The 21,287-nt window shown below is 43.8% G+C and overlaps 1 protein-coding gene across 1 annotated transcript in view; it reads left to right on the plus strand.

The window, feature by feature from the left end:
• The first annotated feature begins 4,024 nt into the window (after positions 1 to 4,024).
• WNT7A (Wnt family member 7A) overlaps positions 4,025 to 21,287 on the plus strand; it is a 61,525-nt gene continuing 44,262 nt past the window's right edge. The window contains exons 1-2 of the mRNA XM_006267460.3: positions 4,025 to 4,784; positions 5,240 to 5,466. Of these exons, the coding sequence (XP_006267522.1) occupies positions 4,714 to 4,784; positions 5,240 to 5,466 (298 nt within the window). The 5' untranslated portion in view covers positions 4,025 to 4,713. The remainder of the gene's footprint in view (positions 4,785 to 5,239; positions 5,467 to 21,287) is intronic.

Here is a 21,287-nt window from a genome sequence, read left to right on the forward strand (position 1 = left end):
GCTGAATTAAAATATGTGTTTTTCTAGAAGGATAGCTAATACAGAAGACTAGAGCTTTGTTTCTAAAGTATTAAGCTAGCAGAATGCAGCCTTGCTAACTTGTCCCTGTAGAACAGAATTGAGTATCCCTGATAACAACTTGCTATGATTTGTATTTGTTGTCAGCACATCACAAAATTCACAGCACCAGTTTCAGTAAATAAAGCTATTGATTGTTGCCTCTTACTGTTGGACTCTGAGGCATGCTGGTTCTGCCTCTGGGAATTCAATCAGGGGCATACTGCAGTTAGATAAATAATCAATATTCAGGTTTTTTTATCTGAAGAACATTTCCCCAGGGAATCATGGACCCTAGGTTTTTTTTTATTGGCTACTTTTAAGGTATGCTTTAAGGCTCATGATTTAAAGTATGATTTCAGGTATGATTTATTGTGGTAGGATTAACCTTTGCTGATTCCCCCTGCTACCCCCTGTCCCGCCCCCCCCCCCCCCCCGATTTCTTTCTTTGTTCTCACTTTTTTTTACCCCCTTTTTGCCTGGTCCTTCCAGAAATTTCCCAGAAGTCCACAGGTTTAACAGAGAAGTTTCTGCTCTATTTGAGGGCTGCACATTTTTATTGTAATGCTGTGCATTGATTTTTATTGAGTGATCCTTAAATGTTATCTTAAATAAGCAGTCTAAAAAGGAACAGTATATAAAGGAAGATGGTGTGCATCTATACATTGTAAGACAAGTGAAAAGTGCAGATTAGGCTTTGAAGATTTTTAGAAGGGCCAGTGATTCAGTGGGGCAATTTGAGTCATGTGTTGTCTTCGACACCTCAGCAAACTAGATCTATAGCCCTCACACAATAGATAATATTTGGAATAACAGAATAAAAGCAAATCAGTCAACAGCACAGTAAATTGTTTTTATTGCTGTGGTGTTGAATCCTATGGGGACAAAAATGTGCTTAGTTTTAACACAGGCAATCCTATCTTTTGATACCTAACAGACGACCTAGATTTCTTTCAGGCTGTGCATATCAGCTGGATGAAACAACGGATCTTGACTTTAGCATTAGGGGCAAAGAAGCAAACAATGAACTGAACTTCATGAACTCCTGAATTTTATTTTGTATATCATACTAGGGAAAAGCATGGACTGTGAATTATAAAAGATAATTTTAAATTGCTCCCTGATTTTTCCAATGTTTAGAAACTCATTTTGGGGGTCAAATTGCTATGTAAGAACTAGGTACTGGATTTGGCTTGATATCTCTGGAAATTCCTGACACTGCCTTCATGCTCTTTGTAGCCACCTCTATCATTCAAGAGCAGTTGTATATATTGCATCAGTAAAACACGGTACATTACAAAAGTACTCTGACTTGGCATCACTGATTTCTTTTCCAATGGAAACCTGACCTACCAGGCAAACAACTGCTGCCACTTGGATGAGGGGCAGCTACATGCAGAAAAACTGTACAGTATAGAGGTATAAGTAAGTGGAGTACCTCTTTGAAAGTTAATAGTGACTCTATTAATCATGAAAGGCAGCAAGAGAGTAAGAGACAATTTTAAAAAGAAAAAATTAAACAACTCTTTTGTGGAAAAAAGCCTTTGGATAACACAGATGGAAGGGAAGGAATCACTTTCAGAACTGCAACTCCAGGCTTCCAGTTGATGTATCAGAGTTTGGCATCCGTGATAGGGTTGGTAGTTCCACTGAGTGGCTAGGGTTATGTTTGTTCTCATGTAAAGCCAAGATCCATTATCAAGAGCTGCTCAAATCCCAGGTATCTCACTGTATTATTATTTATTGTTACTGCAGTCAGTAGTAGGGGTAAGGAGACCTGGGTATGAGTCCTAGGTGCTTTGAGGGCACTGCCCTACTGTGGGATCAAATTCATTCTAGTCCCTTGCCAATGGTGACAGCAATTGGTGGCACTCGGGCAGGGGGTGAGAGTTGGGGCTGGCTTGAGGCTTTGGCTGTAGGGAGCAGGAGCAGGAGTGTCCCACAGCTGGTGGGAGAGCTACAGACTCATGGTGGTCACCTTCTCAGCCTCATACCTCTCTCCTCTCCCAGCTGATCCATGTGCTAAGCTGATACATGGTGTTATATGCCTGTCCCAGCATTACGTCTAGTGTCTGGGCTCACTGTGAGAATTGCCATGTTTACCACATGTATCTGACTCAATGAGGGCACAAATTGAAATACTACTTTTCTACATCCCTTTGAAACCCTCCTTTCCTATAGGTTTTTCTCCCAAGAGAACCTATCCTGCATTTTTATTGTATCTGCCATTAGCAGCTGCCTTGTGCACAGGACACATGTATATCTTAACATATATAACCTCTAAGAACGTCAGAGCCTTGGGGGCAGGGACCATTGCCAAAATGTTTTAACCCATGTGCTCAGAGTTAAGCTTTTAATCTGAGACACCAGAAGTGGACTGATTTTTAGAAGCGCTGTGCCCCCATTGACACCAATGAAACTTCTAGACGGCCACACCAAACACTAGCTTTGGCTTCCAGTTTGGAACATTTTGGCCCTTAACTTTATCTTTGGTTCATAACTTGCACAGGGCAGACTGAACTGATGGCACTTCAGTGCATCATTTAAAACACTACCAGAAGTTTCTAAATGATCGGAATTCTGGATTTTTCAAGTTTTATTCAAAAGTAAGTCTAGTTCCCACGGGCTTTTACCTTTGATTCTTTCATCTCCCGGCGCTCAGGCCGTATTTGAGGGCTAGCTGCAGGGTATATTTACCGCCACTAGATGGTGCATTTACAAAGAAAACTAATTTGGTTCATCCCTAGACGTTATCAGAGCAAACTTTTGGCTCATCTCTCCCTTCAAATACACTCGCGCTCTCTGTACAGTTTGCGCCGGCAAAGGTTGTTTTTTTTCCACATTTTATTTTGTTTTGATCACAAAGTGCAGCGATGGTCACCCACCTCGTGCACTCTGGCACAGGCGGTGTGAAAAGATGGCCAAAAAAGCATGCCATCGGGGACCAATTGCCAAACATGCCTAATAGAAAATGACGCTTTTGTTACAGCAGGAACACGCGGAAAGGAAAACGGCCCCCCTCCCCCTCCAAATATCTGATGTATCTGATGTATTTACAGCGGGAGCTTTCTGCTTGAACCCGCCCTCCCCAGAAACGAGTCCGAGCAGCTGGCGGTGCTGGTGCTGAAACCAAGCAGTTCAGGGCTTGTAGCCCTCCGTGGATCATCTCGCAGGGGTCCCGCGCGGTGCAGGTGTTTTAGGACTGTACTTGCCCACAAACATGTCCTGCTCCTGCCAGGGAGAGAGCCGCAGCCAGGCACTGGCTGCACTGTCACAGGATCATTGAGTTAGTGGGATATTTAGCCTGGCTTCTCTCTGCCCGGCCGTTCAAGCTGGAAACGCTCTTTCAGGTCAGGTTTCCAGTCCAAATCAGGCAGCCCGTTTATTGGGTTTTTGTTTGGTTTTGTTTTCAGAAAAACACGCCGGGGAGAACAATTCCAGCACCACACCCCTGTTATCACGGAGGTAACCTCCCTGGCCGATATATTTGAAGTGGATAATAACAGAGTCACCACATCCGTCTCGGTTCCGCGCGCGGCCGCGCACAGCCCTCAAGCCCCGCGCTCCCTGCGCGCCGCGGGGCAGCGGCAGACCCGGGCCTGGCACCCCCGCCACACCTGCTGCGACTCCGGGCGCGGCCGCGCGAGGCCCCGGCTTGGTCATTAAGCGAATCAATGGGGGGGCGACAACTTGCACTCGAGGCAACAATGAGCTTTTTCTTCGGGCGGCTGTCGGCTCGTCTCGCCTGCCTTTACTGCGGGCAGATAGGATCTAAATTGTCCGGGGCCGAGGGCTGCGCTCAGTGGTGCTGAACGGCGCGGGGCTCCCGTTCCTCGGCGCGGCGCGGCGCGGCGCGGCGTTATCCCGCGATAAGGAGGGACCCGCCGGGCACGGGGGGACCCGGGGGCGGGGGGCACGGGGAGGTCGGAGGGGGAGGAGCGTCGGGGCTGGTGACAAACACATAAAGGCGGCCCCGAGTGTCCGCCCGGGCCGCAGAGCGGGCAGGAAAGCGGCCGCGCGGGGCCCCTCCCTGGCAGGGCGCGACGGCAGCCCCGGCGGGGCGGGCAGGGCAGGGCAGGGCAGGGAGGAAAAGCCGGCAGGGAACCGCCCCCCGCGGCGAGCCGAGAAGCAGGAGTGGGGGCAGAGCCATGCGGCTCGTGCGGCCAGCCTAGCCCGGCCCGGCCCGGCCCAGCCCAACCCGTGCCCATGCGCCTCGGGAGCCGGGCAGCGCCCCCCGGCTCGGCAATGCTGCGCGCCCCGGGCAGCCGGCGCCGGGGCTCGCGGGGCAGCGGCGCGGCGGCTCCGTCCCTCCTCGCCTGACCGCGGGGATCGCGCCCGGCAGGTGACCCGCCCGCCCTCCCGCCATCACCTCCCACCGCCCCCCCTCGCGGGCCGACTCCCTCCCCGCCAGGACACGCCCCGGGAGCCGGAGAGGAGCGAGCCGCGGCGGCAGGCGCCTCGCACCGCACCTCCGGGGCGATCCGGAGCCGCCCGCTGCCCCGCGCCGTGCGCCCGCGGCCGACGCGGAGTGACGGGGCAGCGGCAGCCGCGGGGCTATGCTCAGCGCCTCCGGGGATTTACAAAGGCGTCGCAGTGCCCGGGGCGGCGCTGGGGGGCATCGCTTCGCACCGTGATCGGAGCCCGGCAGCCGGGACTATGAACAGGAAAGCAAGGCGCTGGATCTTCCACATCTTCCTGAGCCTGGGCATCGTCTACATCAAGATCGGGTAAGTGGCGCTGCCCAGGGGCCAGCTCCCCGCCGCCCCGCTCCGAGCCGGGCTCCGCCTGCAGGGGCCGAGCGGCTCCTCGGCCGGAGCCTCTCCGGCGGCAGGTGAGGAGCCCGCCCCGCCCCGGGCACTGACTCCCCCGGGCCCCACGTGCCCGCTCTCCCGGGCTTCATTCTGCACAAGTCACAGCGACCCCGGCTCAGCCGCCTTAGTCCGGGGTGGGCACCGCTTACCCACGGGCTGGGGCTCTGCCGCGCTCCCCGGCGGCCGCGCAGCGCCCCGTCCTGCCCGCAGAGCGGGGCTAGAAAGCGCTCGCAAGGCAGCGAAGGCGCTCGGAGGCGAGGACGCGGCTGCCGGCTCCTCACGCCCCCTCCATCCATCCATCCGGCCAGCGCGCCGCGTCTGCGCTGAGTCCCACCGCCCGCCCGCCCACTCCCCGCTTCTTCTCGTTGCAGGGGGTTCTCCTCGGTGGTGGCTCTGGGGGCCAGCATCATCTGTAACAAGATCCCGGGGCTCGCTCCGAGACAGAGGGCGATCTGCCAGAGCAGACCCGATGCCATCATCGTGATCGGAGAAGGGTCGCAAATGGGAATCAACGAGTGTCAATTCCAGTTCCGAAACGGGCGCTGGAACTGCTCCGCCCTGGGAGAACGGACTGTGTTTGGAAAAGAGCTGAAAGTGGGTATGTCACCTCTCCCCGGGGTTGTGGCGAGGCGCGGAGCCGGAGGAGGGATTGGTGTTAGCCCACCTGTCACGGACTCGGACGCTGCCTTGGGGAAAGAAAGTCTGTGCCCGCCAGCACGGGCTCTCTGTCCATTCGGGAGGGCTGGCAAAAGTCATGCCGTCTGCACATGTTCCTTGGAGAGGACCCCTCGTTTCCATGCTTTAGGGAAGCACTTACAGGGTAAATGCACCAACTTCCTTCCCACAGCCACTGTTCTGTACCTGTATATGCCCTGCCTTTCTGTAGGGTTTCCCCTTTACCTGTTAAACACAAGAGCTCCATTCAGATAATTGAAGACACAGAAGTTACCTTTGAATCTAGTAAAGGGCTGCACTGAGATGTCCTGAATAAAGGCTAGACTTGTGCTCCATGGCCCAGAAATCTTATGAGCCATAGGCAGACCCAGATTTTGGAAAGAAAAAGGGGGTGAGGTGAGGGGCAGATGGTGTGACATATCATCACATTTAACACAACACATATTTTATATTTTTCTCCATTAAAGAGAAACTAGAAGCTTTACTAATATGCTAGGGGGCTAGCACTATGTTATTCCATTTAAGATCAAAGCAAAAATTAATATAAATATTGGAACTTGCACTGATTTGCTAGATTATATATACCATTAAAAACGCAACAAACTAGGCAAAGAATAACTAAAATAGTCAAAAGATAGTGTCACTGGTTTTTATTCATATTCATAAAACAATCTAGCCTTCCTGGATCTCTTGACAATGCCTCCACTGTCAAGTCATTTCTACACCTGAGTTAAGGCTTTTAACTAGAGCTAAAAGCAGTCTGCAGGGCTGTGAAATAGAAAAAAGACACTGCCAGGAATGGCCAACAGAGAGCAAAATTGCAGAAGACAGGATAGTTTGAATAATGGAAAATCAAGACCATTAAAAAGTATAAAGATCATTAACACCTGTGGAGTGGATGGAGGGAGATTAACAGGAATTAAGGGGAGGATAATGAGCTAGGAAGTCAATTGCCTGTCCCAGGGCTGCCTGAATAGAAAGGGGTGGAGCAGAGAATCAAAGCAGGGTGCATCTGCACCATTGTACCTGCCCTGGATCCTAAATTAAACATGCTCAGAAGTTGCCAACCTAGTTGGCAGGAGTCTTACCAAGTCTTCTCATTATATAAAGCAGGTTTCTACCATTTAAAACGGGTCTAGGAACAACTGTTGATCTGCCCAGACCTCCAACAGGCACCATCCAATTCAAACCAAAGTGGGTCTCCCCCAGACCATTACCTGTCCTGGCAGTGGTTCTCAACCTTTTTGGACTCAAAGCATTCCTCAGAAAATGCCAGTCCTTACTTTTCACTCCGATCTTTCACTAGAGAAAAATAATATATCAATTCTTTTGTTGCCAAGAACTCCAAAAGGACCACAACAGATCAACATGTTGTTAACACTGTGGATTCCTATTCCAAATATCTGTGATTTATCCTGTGAATCACGTTTGCACACCAGCAGTACTAACACTGCGTGTCACCCCACAGCACACCTGAAAGGATCTCAGGGCATCCCAGGGTACCATGGCACCCTGGTGACAAATCACTGCTTTAAGGGTCAGTTTCTGATCTGAGCATTCAAACCTAAACCACACAAACATTCAAAGGGTTTCAGTGTGAGTTTCCAGCTTTGGCTTATCTCTTGTATAATACACCTTGGGGTTTTTTTTTTTCAACTACAAAATTGCAAAATATATATATTTAAAATGCACTTGACCTGTGATTGACCTTGACCTTGCACTGTGATTCCAAGCCTTGGTTTGGGAAGCAGCTCAGTGACCCAATATTTAGATACATGGTCCATGAGGTGAGCGAGTGCTATAATAGCTAACAACATGGGTGCTTTGGGCGACTGAAAAGCAGAATGAAGGAAAGGAGCAATGTCTGACCTGAGCTCTTTTACATAGGGTGCTGGCTTCTTGATTTGTTGTACAAGGCCTTTGGTTCTAGGAAAGTTCTTTGACTGGATTGGGTTCCAGGCTCTCTTTAGTCTCAATCCACCCCTGTCTGTATCTGGACCAAGGGCAGGAGAGTATAGCTTAATTATAGACCCAGTGCACCAAAGTCGCTAGGCATTCTGGGTGCACAGTAGTAACAGTATGGGCTCTTCTTGTCTAAGTTCCTTGCCCTAGGAAGTTTAAGTAAAGATTTTAGCACTGACTGAATGAGAGTTTCCCCCAAGTTCATTTCCTTATAAAGAATAAAAACAAGGAAAAAGCCTAAAATAGACTTAAAAGTTATTTATTTAAGCCCATGTCTGAGAATCAAGCAGAATGAATCAAAATTAGGGCTGCTTTTGAAAATATCCTTGAAAAGCTTTCACTTCTATAAAGTTAGCTCATTCCTGCCATTGATTTACTGAGGCATTTCTCACTGATGTCAGTAAAGCTCATCTTGGAAAACTGATAGGATAGGGGCCAACCTCATTTAGCAATGACCTACACTGTGTGTATTATATATTCGTAGATAGAAAATGTATAGGGGGTTTCTTTTTTGTCCATCAGACCGTGAAAGAATAGTTATTGTGGTCTGCTGCATAAACACTATCAGTTTTTTTCCCCAAAACTGAATTATTTAGTTGGTGGGTTATATTTAGGTACTCTTAAAGAAAGTCAATATTAAAGGAAGTAAGTGGATTTTGATCCATCCTTGAAGTGATACTTCTTAATATATTCTATCTATCCATTATGAAGCTTATATAGGTAAGTGTATTAGAACATATCAGGACAAATTCATTACTGGTCTAACTCCATTTGCTGCAGAACTCACCCCAGGATTGATTTTGGTTCATTGATAATGGACAAAACTCACTTACAGTGCATAAGTACCCTTTTTGAACTTTGATCACACACACATTTTCTTATTCACCTTGCCAGCATCATGAACCAAAATACAATCAATTTTCTTACAAAAAGTGTTTTTTTCCTCTTTGAGATCTTATTAAATTGTCCCAAACTAGTAAATAGGTGATTTTTAGACTGATAAAAATCAATTTTGTGTTGACCTTTTTAATGGAAAAGTTAGTTTCAGAGCAAACTATGATGGCAAAGTTAACTCCGTGAAAAATTGTAAGACTATTCAATGCCACTAAATATTACTAACTTTAGTATAATTGTTAATGTGCAACAGAATGTCTCCTGACTCCCTTGGCTTCCTATCTCTATCAGCACTGCACATTTGATACAGACACTATCATTTTACCAAAAAGTAGAAAAACCACTTATTTCCTAGAAGACTCCTCTGAGCTACTCACAATTTTCTATTCCCTTTTATCAACTGTCCTTTCTCTCTCCTTAAGTATAAATTACCATTCACTATAATCTAGGCTAATATTTCACTGAGTTAAAAAGAGCAACAATCTATACCTCATAAAGCCAAAGGCCAGACTTAATGCCCACAATTAAGGCAAGATAAAAAGGAAAGCCCCACATACCTTGTCCTAAACAGAAGGATAAGGATTGGGGAAATGACATATGCAACATGAAGTTGTAAACCAAAACATAGCTCCTTATTGTAAATAGTGCACTAATAACAATGCAAATGAATTCTGAGGTCAAAATATTTTCTACTTGTATTTTTCCTCATGACAATCAGCTAGAGCTCTAGATTTTTAATACTTTGACATGCCTTCTGTAAAATGTTATTAAAATACTATAAAAGATATTTTAATATTAGTTAATCTTTGAAGGCTGATTAAGTCTTTTAGTCTGGATGATTCTTTAAAAATGTTACACCAATGGTTTCACAATTAAAACTTGCAATAAAATCATTAGACCACATGACATCATTCCACTTTCTTGATTAGATGACTAGGATCTGACCTGAAAGTGGCACTGATGTACTTACACTAAGGGGGACAGTAATGTAACTTGGTTTATCACTGCACTGCCTGAGATTGCAACTTGGGAGTGCTTGTATACAAGGAAGAAATGCTAACATAATTTTGTGATAATTTACTAAGTGAATAACAATTAGGTGTATAAATCTGTAACAGTTGGTTGTCCTAAAGACTACATATTGATGATGACTGATGCATATCAGAGGAGGTTTTGCTAACAGATTAAATCAAATCTGTCTCTCTGATTGCTTTACTACTTTCCCTTGCATTGGGTAATCTTCAGCATGTGCAGCCAAACTAATGCAAACTTAATTTTCTTTTGTTTGGGACTCAAGAAACCTGTCATTCTGTTTTTGGCTTTGCCGCTGGCAGGCTAGATGGCCTTGGAAAAATCACTTTCTCTCCCTGTTCCTCAGTTGTCTATGGATGACAAATGCTGTATGAGAGCTGGCCATTATTGATTGTAAATTAATTTATTAGGAAATCCTATTTTACTTTGATAATTTTTCCTTCAGTCATAGTTTGGAAAAAAGGATTATAGCTAGTGACCACTTAAGTTCCATTATTATTACAATGGCATTTAGTGGTTTCTGAAGCATACCATATTGTTCCATATATAGTGGTATACTGTCTAGCTTGTCCTTCAAAAGAGAGAGAGACTTTGTTATTGATGCTAATAGTGGGTATCTTGCCATAATCAGAGATCCTGGTTTTTCCTGATAAAAAGTCTCAAGTTCTCTGATAAAAACCCAAACCCACAACTCCTGCTCCCCCAGAGGCGGCTCCTAGCTGACAGAGCTACAGGCCCAGGGACTTGGGTCTGCAGCCCCCTGCCCCTGGCAGGAGGAGGAGCTGCTGCAGTGGAGCAGAGCACAGTTCTGCCCCCCGCCCTGCCTGCCTACTGATTTCAGTACTTGGGGATCTTCAGGCATAAGCAAGGACAAATTTTCACAGTAAGACAAATTTCTGCTGACATCAGTTCCAGGAAATTGATAGGTAGGGTTCAAAGACCTGATGAAACAGAAAAGTCTTTGGCTACAACAGCAAATGTCCATGTGGGCAGTAATGGACCAAGTTCTACCATGGAGGCCTTTCACTGAAGAATCAACAACCCAACCCTTGAGCGGTGCATAGGACCCTGCTAACTGAAGTACCGATGACAGGGCATAAGCAGAGAATTACTTTCACAAATATGGCCTAGGCCACCTTGGGATTTGACTGTACTCAGAAGTGGACAGTACCAACTAGTGCAATGAGGTGAGGACACAAGGAACAGGTATTTTAGGTGTTTAAAGTGACAATGCCATTATGAAGCAAAATTCTATAGGAAGAATTTTTTTTTTCTGAGTCAGCAAAACCTCTGTGACTGTGCCTTTCCACTGTGATGTGGCAAAAGTGAAAGCAATCCCAATGGAAGTAAGAAATCTGGCCAAAGTAAAAAATGATTTCAGCCCAGTATGTGAAGATCCTTTGTTAGATACAATACAGGAAGAAAAAAAATCAGCACATGCCTGTTTGAACTGAAGACACTGCAATACGGACATTACACAGCAGAGTTCAAGCAATTTCACTGCAAAGCTCTGGACCTCTTCCCTCTTACTAAATAACATCTAGCACAATCCTATGACAAAGAGCACGACCATGATGCTAGTAGTACTAAGAAAAAATGAGTCACTATTTCAGTGGAAGTGCTTGAGGACCATGGGAGGCTGTCGGCTTGAAACAGAATGATCTCACAAGAGAGCGGAATACTTAGAAAGGCATAAGAAAAATAGAAAGCTAAAACAATGAACACTCTGACATGACACAACAAAGGTATATAGCATCCTAAAATGAACTCCGTATGTCTATAATTACCAGGTATGTGGGTCATTCTTTTAGCTTTTCTGATGCTAGAAAATGCGGACCTAGGATTCATTGCTGGTGCAGCTTCATCATTGGATACAATGGTGAAACTTTAGCAGGCAGGGGGGATTAGAGGCGATAGTGAAATACCTGGGATATGAGGGATACAAGAGGCCAAGTTCAGCACTTATTTTCATTTTGTATAATGTTTTTTAATCCAGAGAGACTATCAGTCAGAAAAGGTAAATGGAAAAGCTTATCAGAGAAGGGACTAAATGTTAGGATTTGAGATTAGCACTCAAAGAAGTTCTTTTAAAGAGAGACTCACACCACCTAGCTATGCTTCTCTTCTAGCAGTACCCTTAACTCTGCTGACTGGACCAAATTTGCAGTTGATTTGCATCCCATATGGTCCACTGGAAGTACCATACAGGAGAAAAGGTTGTTCTGGTTGTGTAAGGGTGAAGTCTTGTTTTATGATTCACAATGAATGGGAAATAGTCTACAAGCCAAATCATTTTAACTCCCTTACATTCACAGTTGGCCCGCATGGTAACTGGTTGACTGAGCAATTAAAATTTAGAACATATTTCCTTTACTGATGTCCTGAAGGCAAAGAATCCAGCTTGTTCTTCTCTAGCTGAACTGGGTTTGCCCAGTGAGCAGGATATACTAAAACTTATCTTGTTGCTAATATTAGCAGGTCAGACTTTCAATAAGCCAAGGGGAAGGGGTAGGTGTGTTTAGAAAGGGAGGTACTATCTTCAGACATTTTTCAGAGTGAAAATGCCCTTTAGATTACATCATTTCATGTGTATGTTCCCAGGATACATCATAGAAGAATTAAGGACATTTTTGGCATTCAATTCCAATGTAGTTTCATGGGACAAATTGAAGTTTTTGATTCTTTGGTTTACAAGGAACAAATGTCAGACCAAGGAAAAACTTACTAAAATAATTTGCAGAAAAGAAAAAGTTAGAATGGTAGTGTCTCTGCCCCTGCTTCCTACTTTTTTAAATAAAAGGGAGAGAATGTAATTGTCCATGGAATCAAATGGACACGGCTGCTATCCTAACAAAATTTTCTTAATTGTTATGTACTATTAAGCATAGTCATTGTTTAGGAGTGACACACTCTCTAGGTTTTAAACTGGTGGTACTAGGCAGTTCCCAGGATACACTAAAATAGTCAAATACAGGTCCCATGGAAGTTAATGGGAGCTTTGCCATTGCCTTCAGCAGTTAGGATTTGCATTTATGTTTTCAGCTACTGCCACTATTTTTGTGGGTAACATTCTGCACATTACAGTAATGCAGGTGCAGTAATTAACAAGTTTAATAAAACGAAAATAAACTGCTGTTGCTAAAGCATAAGCCATGCTGAAATATGGCACTAAATGTCTAAAAAACAGCCAGTTGCTTTATGCCAAAGAGTCAATCTTTCTAGGTAGTCAGTGTCACAATAAGATAAAACATTGCCCCAAGGTCACTTTAGTTGGAATTCACATCAGAAGGCTTTCATACCTGTCTTCAAATGTATCTTGTGAGTACATGTTTTAGAGATACAAAAAGATTACATTTCATTAGAAGGCAGAATAACTAGCACCCATTGCTGGGTCAGTTACACAGGCTTTTCAAAACAAACCCAGCTCCACATAACATTCTGATACAGTGCTGTATAGGAAGGGAAGATGTTTAAAAAGGGGGAACTTCATTTTCTGAAATCCACAATTATAGCTATGATTTTGCACTTTCATAGCTTGAGTAAATATTTTATGAACTTAAAATGGGAAATACCTCTGAAATGGCCCATATCTCTGGCTGTACCCCGACTCTGAATATCATATTGTAAATTTCTGTGCTGAAGAAGCATAATAAAACCTAGACTCATGTAATGGGAAGCAGCAAGCACCTATGCATGCTCACATTTTTAGGAACAATTCAACTTAATTATTGTGACTAAATATTTGTAATTTGTTCCTGTTATGTGGTGTGTCCTCAATTTTATTTAAAGTTAGTTGAAGATTTGAGGATACACAGCTCCTCAGAGGTCTGAACACTTAATTGGAAGGCATGGTGGTACAAGCTGCCATTATTTGTTAAACACATGTGTTACATTTAAAAAATCAAGTCCATATTCTATCAAGGAAAAGAAGGAGGTAAACCCCAAAGTAGTAAGAAGATGAGTTCTGCTCTCCATTTTTATATGAATTATGACCTCTATAGAAATGTGAAGTAATGTTAGTCATGGCACATAATTGGCAAGGGAGACTGTATTTTCCATCTTTATATTTTCACAATCAACATATATTTCAGTTCATGTCATTGCAGATAACTCCCTCTCTGACCCTTTGGCTTTAAATAGCAGAAAATATAATGTATGTTTTCCAGTGAGATAAATACAAATTTGTCTTTTTTATTTCCCAGATTAGGCAATTTATGGTAGGGCTGATAATGTGGAACAAACTATTTAAAAACATACCTGGGTGCTGAGAGGTGCTGAGCTACTCAGCACCATCAGTTCTTTTTGACTCACTGGGAGTGAAGGGCAGCCAGCACCATATTACAGGATTCTGTCCTGGTTTCCTGATTATTATCTTAATGTGCAAACATTTTGTAAAAAAAGGTTTCACTTAATTAAAAATTAATTGAAACCACAATACTGCAAACACTGACTCATGGGAGTAAAACTGCGCCCAGGCATGTTTGCAGGTTCAGGGCTCTGAAGGTGCAGCCTGAAATGTTAGTGGAGGTGTACCTCGTAGGTGTCAAGCCCATTTGGTGCTCATTTCTTGACTTCAGTAGGAACTCAGGGCAAGAAGAAAATGCAGGGTGTAGCTTACCCGAGGTAGGTTTAAGTACAAACTAATGAATTCTAACACTAACGGGTTTGTACATTTACTAACTTGTGGAAAGGTGGTTCTTTGTTTCACCTTGCAATAGTGGATGGAAATTAAGCCTACAGCAGTCTAGGATCATGGAAGCTAGAATCTGAAGAGAGATGGTAGCTCATCTTCTGAAGGGGTAGGATCCTGGTCTTCTCATGAATTGAAGTTCTGCTTCAGACATTAGTGATGCCATCAGCTATTGCACAAAAGGCACAAAAACCTTGAAAGCTTGAAATTCTTTACTGCCAGATTAAATACCTTTCATTTAACTTGTTTTATTTATAATAGTATATATAGCATAGGACACAGCTTTATTCCTGTTTATTTAATCACCGGAACAAGGGATACATTCATTATCATAGAGCTAATGGAATTATAGAAAATTAGGGCTGGAAAGGACCTCAGGAGGTCATCTAGTCCAACCCCAGGCTCAAAGCAGGACCATCCCCAACTACATTATCCCAGCCAAAGCTGTCTAGTCCTGTCTTAAAAACCTCCAAGGATGGAGATTCCACCACCTCTCTGGGTAACCTGTTCCAGTGTTTTACTACCGTCCTAGTGAGAAAGTTCATCCTAATATCTAACCTAAACTTCCCTTGCTGCAACTTGAAACCATTGCTCCTTGTTCTGTCATCTGCCACCACTGACAACAGTATAGCTCCATGCTCTTTCAAACCCCACTTCAGGTAGTTGAAGGTTGCTATTAAATCCCCTCTCTAGACTAAATAAGCCCAGTTTCCTCAGCCTCTCCTCGTAAGTCATGTCCCCCAGTCCCCTCACCATTTTGTCGTCCTCTGCTGGACTCTCTCTGATTTATCCACATCCTATTTGTAGTGGGGGCCCCAAAACTGGACACAGTACTCCAGATGTGGTACCACCAGTGCTGAATAGAGGGGAATAATCACTTCCCTTGATCTGCTGCCAGCACTCTTACCAGTGCAGTGCAGTATGCCGTTAGCCTTCTTGGCAACAAGAGCACACTGCTGGCTCATATTCAGCTTATTGTCCACTGTAACCCCCAGGTCCGTTTCTGTAGAGCTGCTGCCCAGCCAGTCAGGCCCCAGCCTGTACTGGTGCATGGGACTGTTCTTTTCTAAGTGCAGGACTTTGCACTTGTCCTTGTTGAACCTCATGAGATTCCTTTTGGCCCAATCCTCCAATCTGTCTAGGTCACTCTGAACCCTAGCCCTACCCTCCAGCATATCTACTACACCCCTCAGCTTGGTGTCATCTGCAAACTTGCTGAAGGTGTGCTTTATGCCATCTTCCAGGTCATTGATGAAGACATTGAACAAAACTGGCCCCAGGACTGCTCCCCTGGGTACTCCACTTGATACCAGCTGCCAACCAAACATTGAGCCATTGATTACAGCCTGGTGATTCAGCCAGTTTTCAAAGATGATGGCCAGCATCTCTGCAATTGCATCAGTCAACTCTCTCAGCACCCTTAGGTGCATCCTGTCTTGCCCCATGTACTTGTGCATATCTAGCTTTTCTAAATAGTCCCTAACATTTTTTTCACCACTGCTGGCTGCTCATCCCCTCCCCAAGCTGTGCTGCCTGATGCAGTTGTCTGGGAGCTGACCAGACCCGTGAAGACTGAGGTGAAAAAGGCATTGAGCACTTCAGGCAGGCAAGGTTCTTTGGGTAGATGTGATATCTTTTATCAGACCAACTGAGTAGCTGGGACAAAATTCTTTGCAAGTTTTTGGGGACAAGTACCCTTCTTCAGGCATAGGGAGACTTTGCTGCTGTTCTGAGTACTTCAGCCTTTTCTGCATCCTCTGTCACAAGGTTGCCTCCCTCATTCAGTAAGGGACCCACACTTTCCCTGATTCTCCTCTTTTACTGACATACTTTCAGAAACCCTTCATGTTACCTTTCACATCCCTTGCCAGCTGCAACTCCAGTTGTGTTTTAGCCTTCCTGACTACATCCCTGCATGCTTGAGCAATGCTCTTATACTCCTCCCTATTTATTTGTCCATGTTTCCACTTTTTATAAACTTCCTTTTTCTGACTTATTTTACTGAAGAGTTCCCTGCTAGACCAAGCTGGTCTTCTGCCATACTTGCTAGTCTTCCTGTGCATCAGGATGGTTTGTTCCTGCACTCTCAGTAAGGCTTCTTTAAAGTACAGCCTGCTCTCCTGGACTCTTCTCCCCCTAAGACTGGCTCCCCCCTGAGACTGGCACATGAGTTCCCTGAGTGAGTTGAAGTCTGCTTTTCTGAAGTCTAGGGTCCTAATTTTGCTGTTCTCCATCCTTCCTTTCCTCAGAATCCTGAACTCAGTCATCTTGTGGTCAGTGCTGTCTAAGTTGCCGTCTACTTCTACATTCCCCAGCAATTCTTCCATGTTTGTGAGCAGCAGGTCAAGAGAAGCATGGCCCCTAGTTGGCCACTGCAGCACTTGCACCAGGAAGTTGTCCCCAACACTCTCTAAAAGTTTCTTAGATTGCCTGTGCACTGTTGTATTGCCCTCCCAGCAGATGTCAGGATGATTGAAGTCCCCCATAGGAACCAGGGCCCATGATTGGGAAACTTCCACTGACTGGTTGAAGAAAGCCTCGTCCACCACTTCCTACTGGTCTGGTGGTATATAGCAGACCCCACCACAATATCACCCTTATTGTTCTCTCTGTCTTTAACCCAGAGACTTTCAGCAGGCCTATTTCCAGTTTCATACTGGAGCTCTGTGCAATTATATGGCTCTTTTACCTAAAGCGCAACTCCTCCTCCTTTTCTCCCCTGCCTGTTCTTCCTGAACAGTTTGGACCCATCCATGACAGTGCTCCAGTCAAGCAACCTCCCACCAAGTCTCTGTTATTCCAGTATTGTCATAGTTCCATGACTGTACGAGGACTTCCAATTCTTCCTACTTGTTTCCCAGGCTCTGTGCATTCATGTACAGGCACCTCACTGATATCTGGGTAATTGTTATTTATGTATGGATTCATTTTGTTCAAACAAAGGAATTTTGCATGTTTTCCTGTTCAATGAATATTTGATCTTATATTTAGCAATAGATAGAGGGAATTTCCCAGGATACAGTATGAACTTGGTAGAACTGGTAGTATTTATGATTTCACTTGCTCATCTAATCTCAGTGTTTCCTTTTATGCCTAATAAGCATCTGTAGCATTTCCTGTGACTGATGTTAACTGTACAGTCCTTGGTGGCAGGACTAGAGACAGCCTTGGAACTGATATGATACTGTGATAAGAAGGATCTATTCCCTCAGCAAAAGACAGTCTTCAGAAGCGCTAGAGTTCCATTAAAACACTAACACGTGCTTCAGGATAATGGAGTTCAGGGGTTTCTGAAGGAATAGACACCAAACAATATTCCATCAAAGCAAACAGATATGTGGGTAAGCAGGAATTTTAGCAATAGCCATAATGCATGCATTATGTCCAGAAAAAATAGAGAGATAAGTAAAAAGCTTGTCTAACATTATCCCAACTATGCAGTTGGTCCAAAAAAAATATCACCCGCAAAAATCATTGCCTCAAAGATAACTAAAATATGTATAGCCAACATGAAACATAACACAAAAATATCTGTCTTCCTAGAGCTATGAAGCACTTATTCAAGTATTGTGCATCTTGATCTAAAGACTGCATGGAGAACGTAGAAAAAGTTAGCTCTTGATCATCTCCTATGTAATTACCAGAGCTACCATTACTTGCACAGATAGATATTTTTCTGAAGGTTTCTAAAATTCAATATTCTCAAGCTGCTGCCCATTGTAGGCCTTGTTTGCCATAGGCCAAGAGACAGGAACAAGTTACTACCTGTCGGGGGACTTCAGGACAATTTTCTTACTATGTATTTCTGCATTATGTGCTTAATGTCCCCCATCCCTCTCTTTAGCTTTGAATTAACTTCTGTAAAGGAGAAGGAGTAGATGGTAGGACAATATTCCAAGATATCCATTGACTTAAGTTCCTTTCCTTTCTCCTGTCCTTGTGTGACAAGATATTTAGCAGAATTTGCAGATTTGTTGGAATCTGACAGGGTTGTGCTATGGACACTTCATTAGTACATACACTACACCCCAGCCCCCATTACCTTAAGTTGATTTTGCCAAATGTATTTATTATTTTTTGTACCACAATGCTTTGTGGATACCTTATAGTAGTAAGAGGCAACCATAATGCAGCAGCTTGGAGAATCTCAGAGGGATCTGCCTGGCACTGCTAGGGGGCTTGTACATCACAAATGAAGCATTTTCAAGGGAGTTGTATGCTTTAGTTAGAGCCAGTGCAGTACAAGCTACACCTCTTGTACATGTGTAGGAAGCTCTCCACCTTTCACCAGAAATACGCAAAGTCTTATGCAGGCAACCACACTTATGCAGATGGAGTTTTTCATGGATCCCAGTTATATGTTTCTAATTTGGTCATTGTGTAAATGTAAATCAAGTTACAGTTTCAAGGGAATTGTCAATGAAGATTAAGATTTTTCTGGAAATTAAAATATGTCCTAGATGGCACTGACATACAGAGTGTAGTTAAAAAAAAAAATCCTAGGTGACTTTCTGATATTTTTTCCATTCTAGTTTCTTAAGTCCACTTTTCTAGGCCAGTAGTCATTTCATCTCATGTACCGAGTTACTGTTCCCATCTATGCAGCACATGGCGATACTATCATCATCAGGGACTCAGGATTTAAAAATAGAAATAATGGTATTGTGTTGGCATTAAAGGTTTTGACTTGTCCAGTGATACTTCTAGCATCATCTTCCTCCATTTCATGAAGCTAAACCTTTTCAGGAAAATTAAGACAGCGAGTTAATTTGAGAGCAAGTGAGAGGGAGTAGGTTAGTGTGGAGTTATTCCAGTTCAGCATTGCCTTCCTCAAAACCCATGAAAGTTTGTTCCATGGGTTTGAACTCTCCACAAATGGAGTTGCAGGGGATTTCAGCATGTACATCGGGTGTGTAGGGGATGTGACCCACATAGTTGTGTGCTGAGACCCACACCTTCCTGTCCTGCACACATTATTCTTGCCACAGCAAACAGTTGCACGGAAAGATGAATGTGGGGCAGAAGCTGGCCAGGAACAGAACTTTGGTGTGTTAATGAGTACCTGATTTCTGTCCAAATACAGTTTACCAAAACCTGGCTCAGAAATGTTAAAAATGTTTTTTAAATTAATAAATAGAGAGACAACCCCCCACTTTTTTAAAGCAAAGTTGACTGCCTGTATCCACTCTGACTTGATTGGATACAAAGCCCTGTTGCCCCCTTTCAGTTTCTAAAGCAGTATTTCCCAAACTATGGGGTCTATCCCTTAAGCGGTGGAAAACCTCTGAGAGGGGGCATACGCACCCCCTCCTTTAGCCACTTTCTCACCCCTTCAGCTGCTGTTATTGTTTCCCCTGCCACTGATTTCTTTTGCCAATGATTGCTGCCAATTTTCCTGCCAGCAATTGCTGCTGGGAACAGGAATTGGTGTCAATTGGTGGTGAGGAAAGCAGCAACATCATGACAGGCTCACCAGCGAGGAAAGCTGAAGGTGCAAAATAATCAAGAGTGAGGAAAGCAGGGGTGCCTGAAGCACAGGGTGTGTGAGAGTGCCCAACTTCTTTACAGTGGAATGTAAATTTACCAGGGTTAGGTTGAAGAAACTATGACAAAATCCATATAAAAATAGTAAATGAACATAAAATTGCACATATTAATGCCAGAATATCTTTCAAAATCATTTGTATTCTGAAGGGTAGAACAAGTGTAATGAAGCTCAAGAAGATGACTCATCTAGGCAAAAAATAAGCTAAAAATATGACAAGCGTGATATTTTATAACTACTACATTAGGTCTTTGACACCTTCTAGCGGTGAATTCCTCTGGCCGCAGAAAGGGGTGGGCCACCTCGGCCATGGCCTGACCAACTTTTAGCATGTTAATTTATATAACCCACAAATGCGCAATTGTCATTCCAGGTAAAAAAATTTTAACTGCATAGCTAGCTAAATTAATGTGCTAAAAGTTGGTCGGGCCATGGCCCAGGTGACCCACCCGGTTCCATGGCCTGTGCCTCTGGATACCTGTCTTCTTTGCAATATGAATAACTATCCTTTAATATGTAAGAGATGGCTATATCTTTTTTCAAATAAGTTGTATTTCTTAGCATTTTTAAAACCAGTTAGAATTTGATTCTGACCTTACTTACACTAGTTATTCCCTCATTTTGAATGAAGTTATTTTCTGATTTTTAGTGGTCTTTTTTAGATTACCATTAGGTCCTTGGTGTTTTTTATTATGCGAGGGAAAACAGTTCCTGTCTTGAATTAGAAGTTTTGCAACTAAAGAAAAACAAAAACACACAAATTTAGGCCTAAAGATTTCCTCACATTCTCTTTCACAGAATAAATAAATGTTGTTCAATACATTCTTCAAGATTCACCACTTAGAGTTGCCAACACATCGTCCCTTGCAGGAAGGCTTTAAGAGCTCATTTTACTATAGGGATGTATTATGAATTTCAGGAAATCCTCTAGGCCTCAGTGAACTCAAAAGGAAAGGTAATGCCTCTGTTACTGCTCTGCTTCCCTTTTTCAAGAGGCTCAGCTTCCTTAGTAGCCATACTTGAAATTTCTCAGTGACTCAGTTTACTGTGATTGTCTCAAACAGGAGGAAGAGCTACATTGGTTCTAGTGAAACTGGTGTTTCTGTCTCAATTTCCCAGTCATAGCATTTAGCCACCTGCCCATTGGCCCTTGGTATTTATACTGTGTTTAACATTATGTTTCAGTGTATACCTGACAAAAGTTATCTAAAGTCAACAACATATTTCGATACATTTGATTTTGTTTCTCTCTTCTTTATTTCTTTGGGAGTTCTTTAGTTCCTGAAGCAGCCCAACTCATTAAATGTTTTGATACTGAAAGCCATGACTGAACTGGAGACTATATACTGGAGACTTGTCCCTAACTTCAAGTTTTCATAACAAACTGCTAGCCCAAACAGTAATGTGGACAAAATGGAAAGAGTCCAGTGGAGGGCAACAAAAATGGTTAGAGGGCTGAGTAATTAGGGCTGTGCGAAGCTTCAGTCCCTGATTCAATTCAGCAGAGATTAGACCCAATTTGGTGGCTGAATCTCTGAATCCGAATCAAATCAGAGGACCCTTTAATCTCTCCAAATTGAATCGGAACCCTCCAAATCGATTTGGAGAGATTTGGAAAGAT

The sequence above is a fragment of the Alligator mississippiensis genome, chromosome 12 (assembly GCF_030867095.1).
Source record: "Alligator mississippiensis isolate rAllMis1 chromosome 12, rAllMis1, whole genome shotgun sequence".
Taxonomy (NCBI): Eukaryota; Metazoa; Chordata; order Crocodylia; family Alligatoridae; genus Alligator; species Alligator mississippiensis.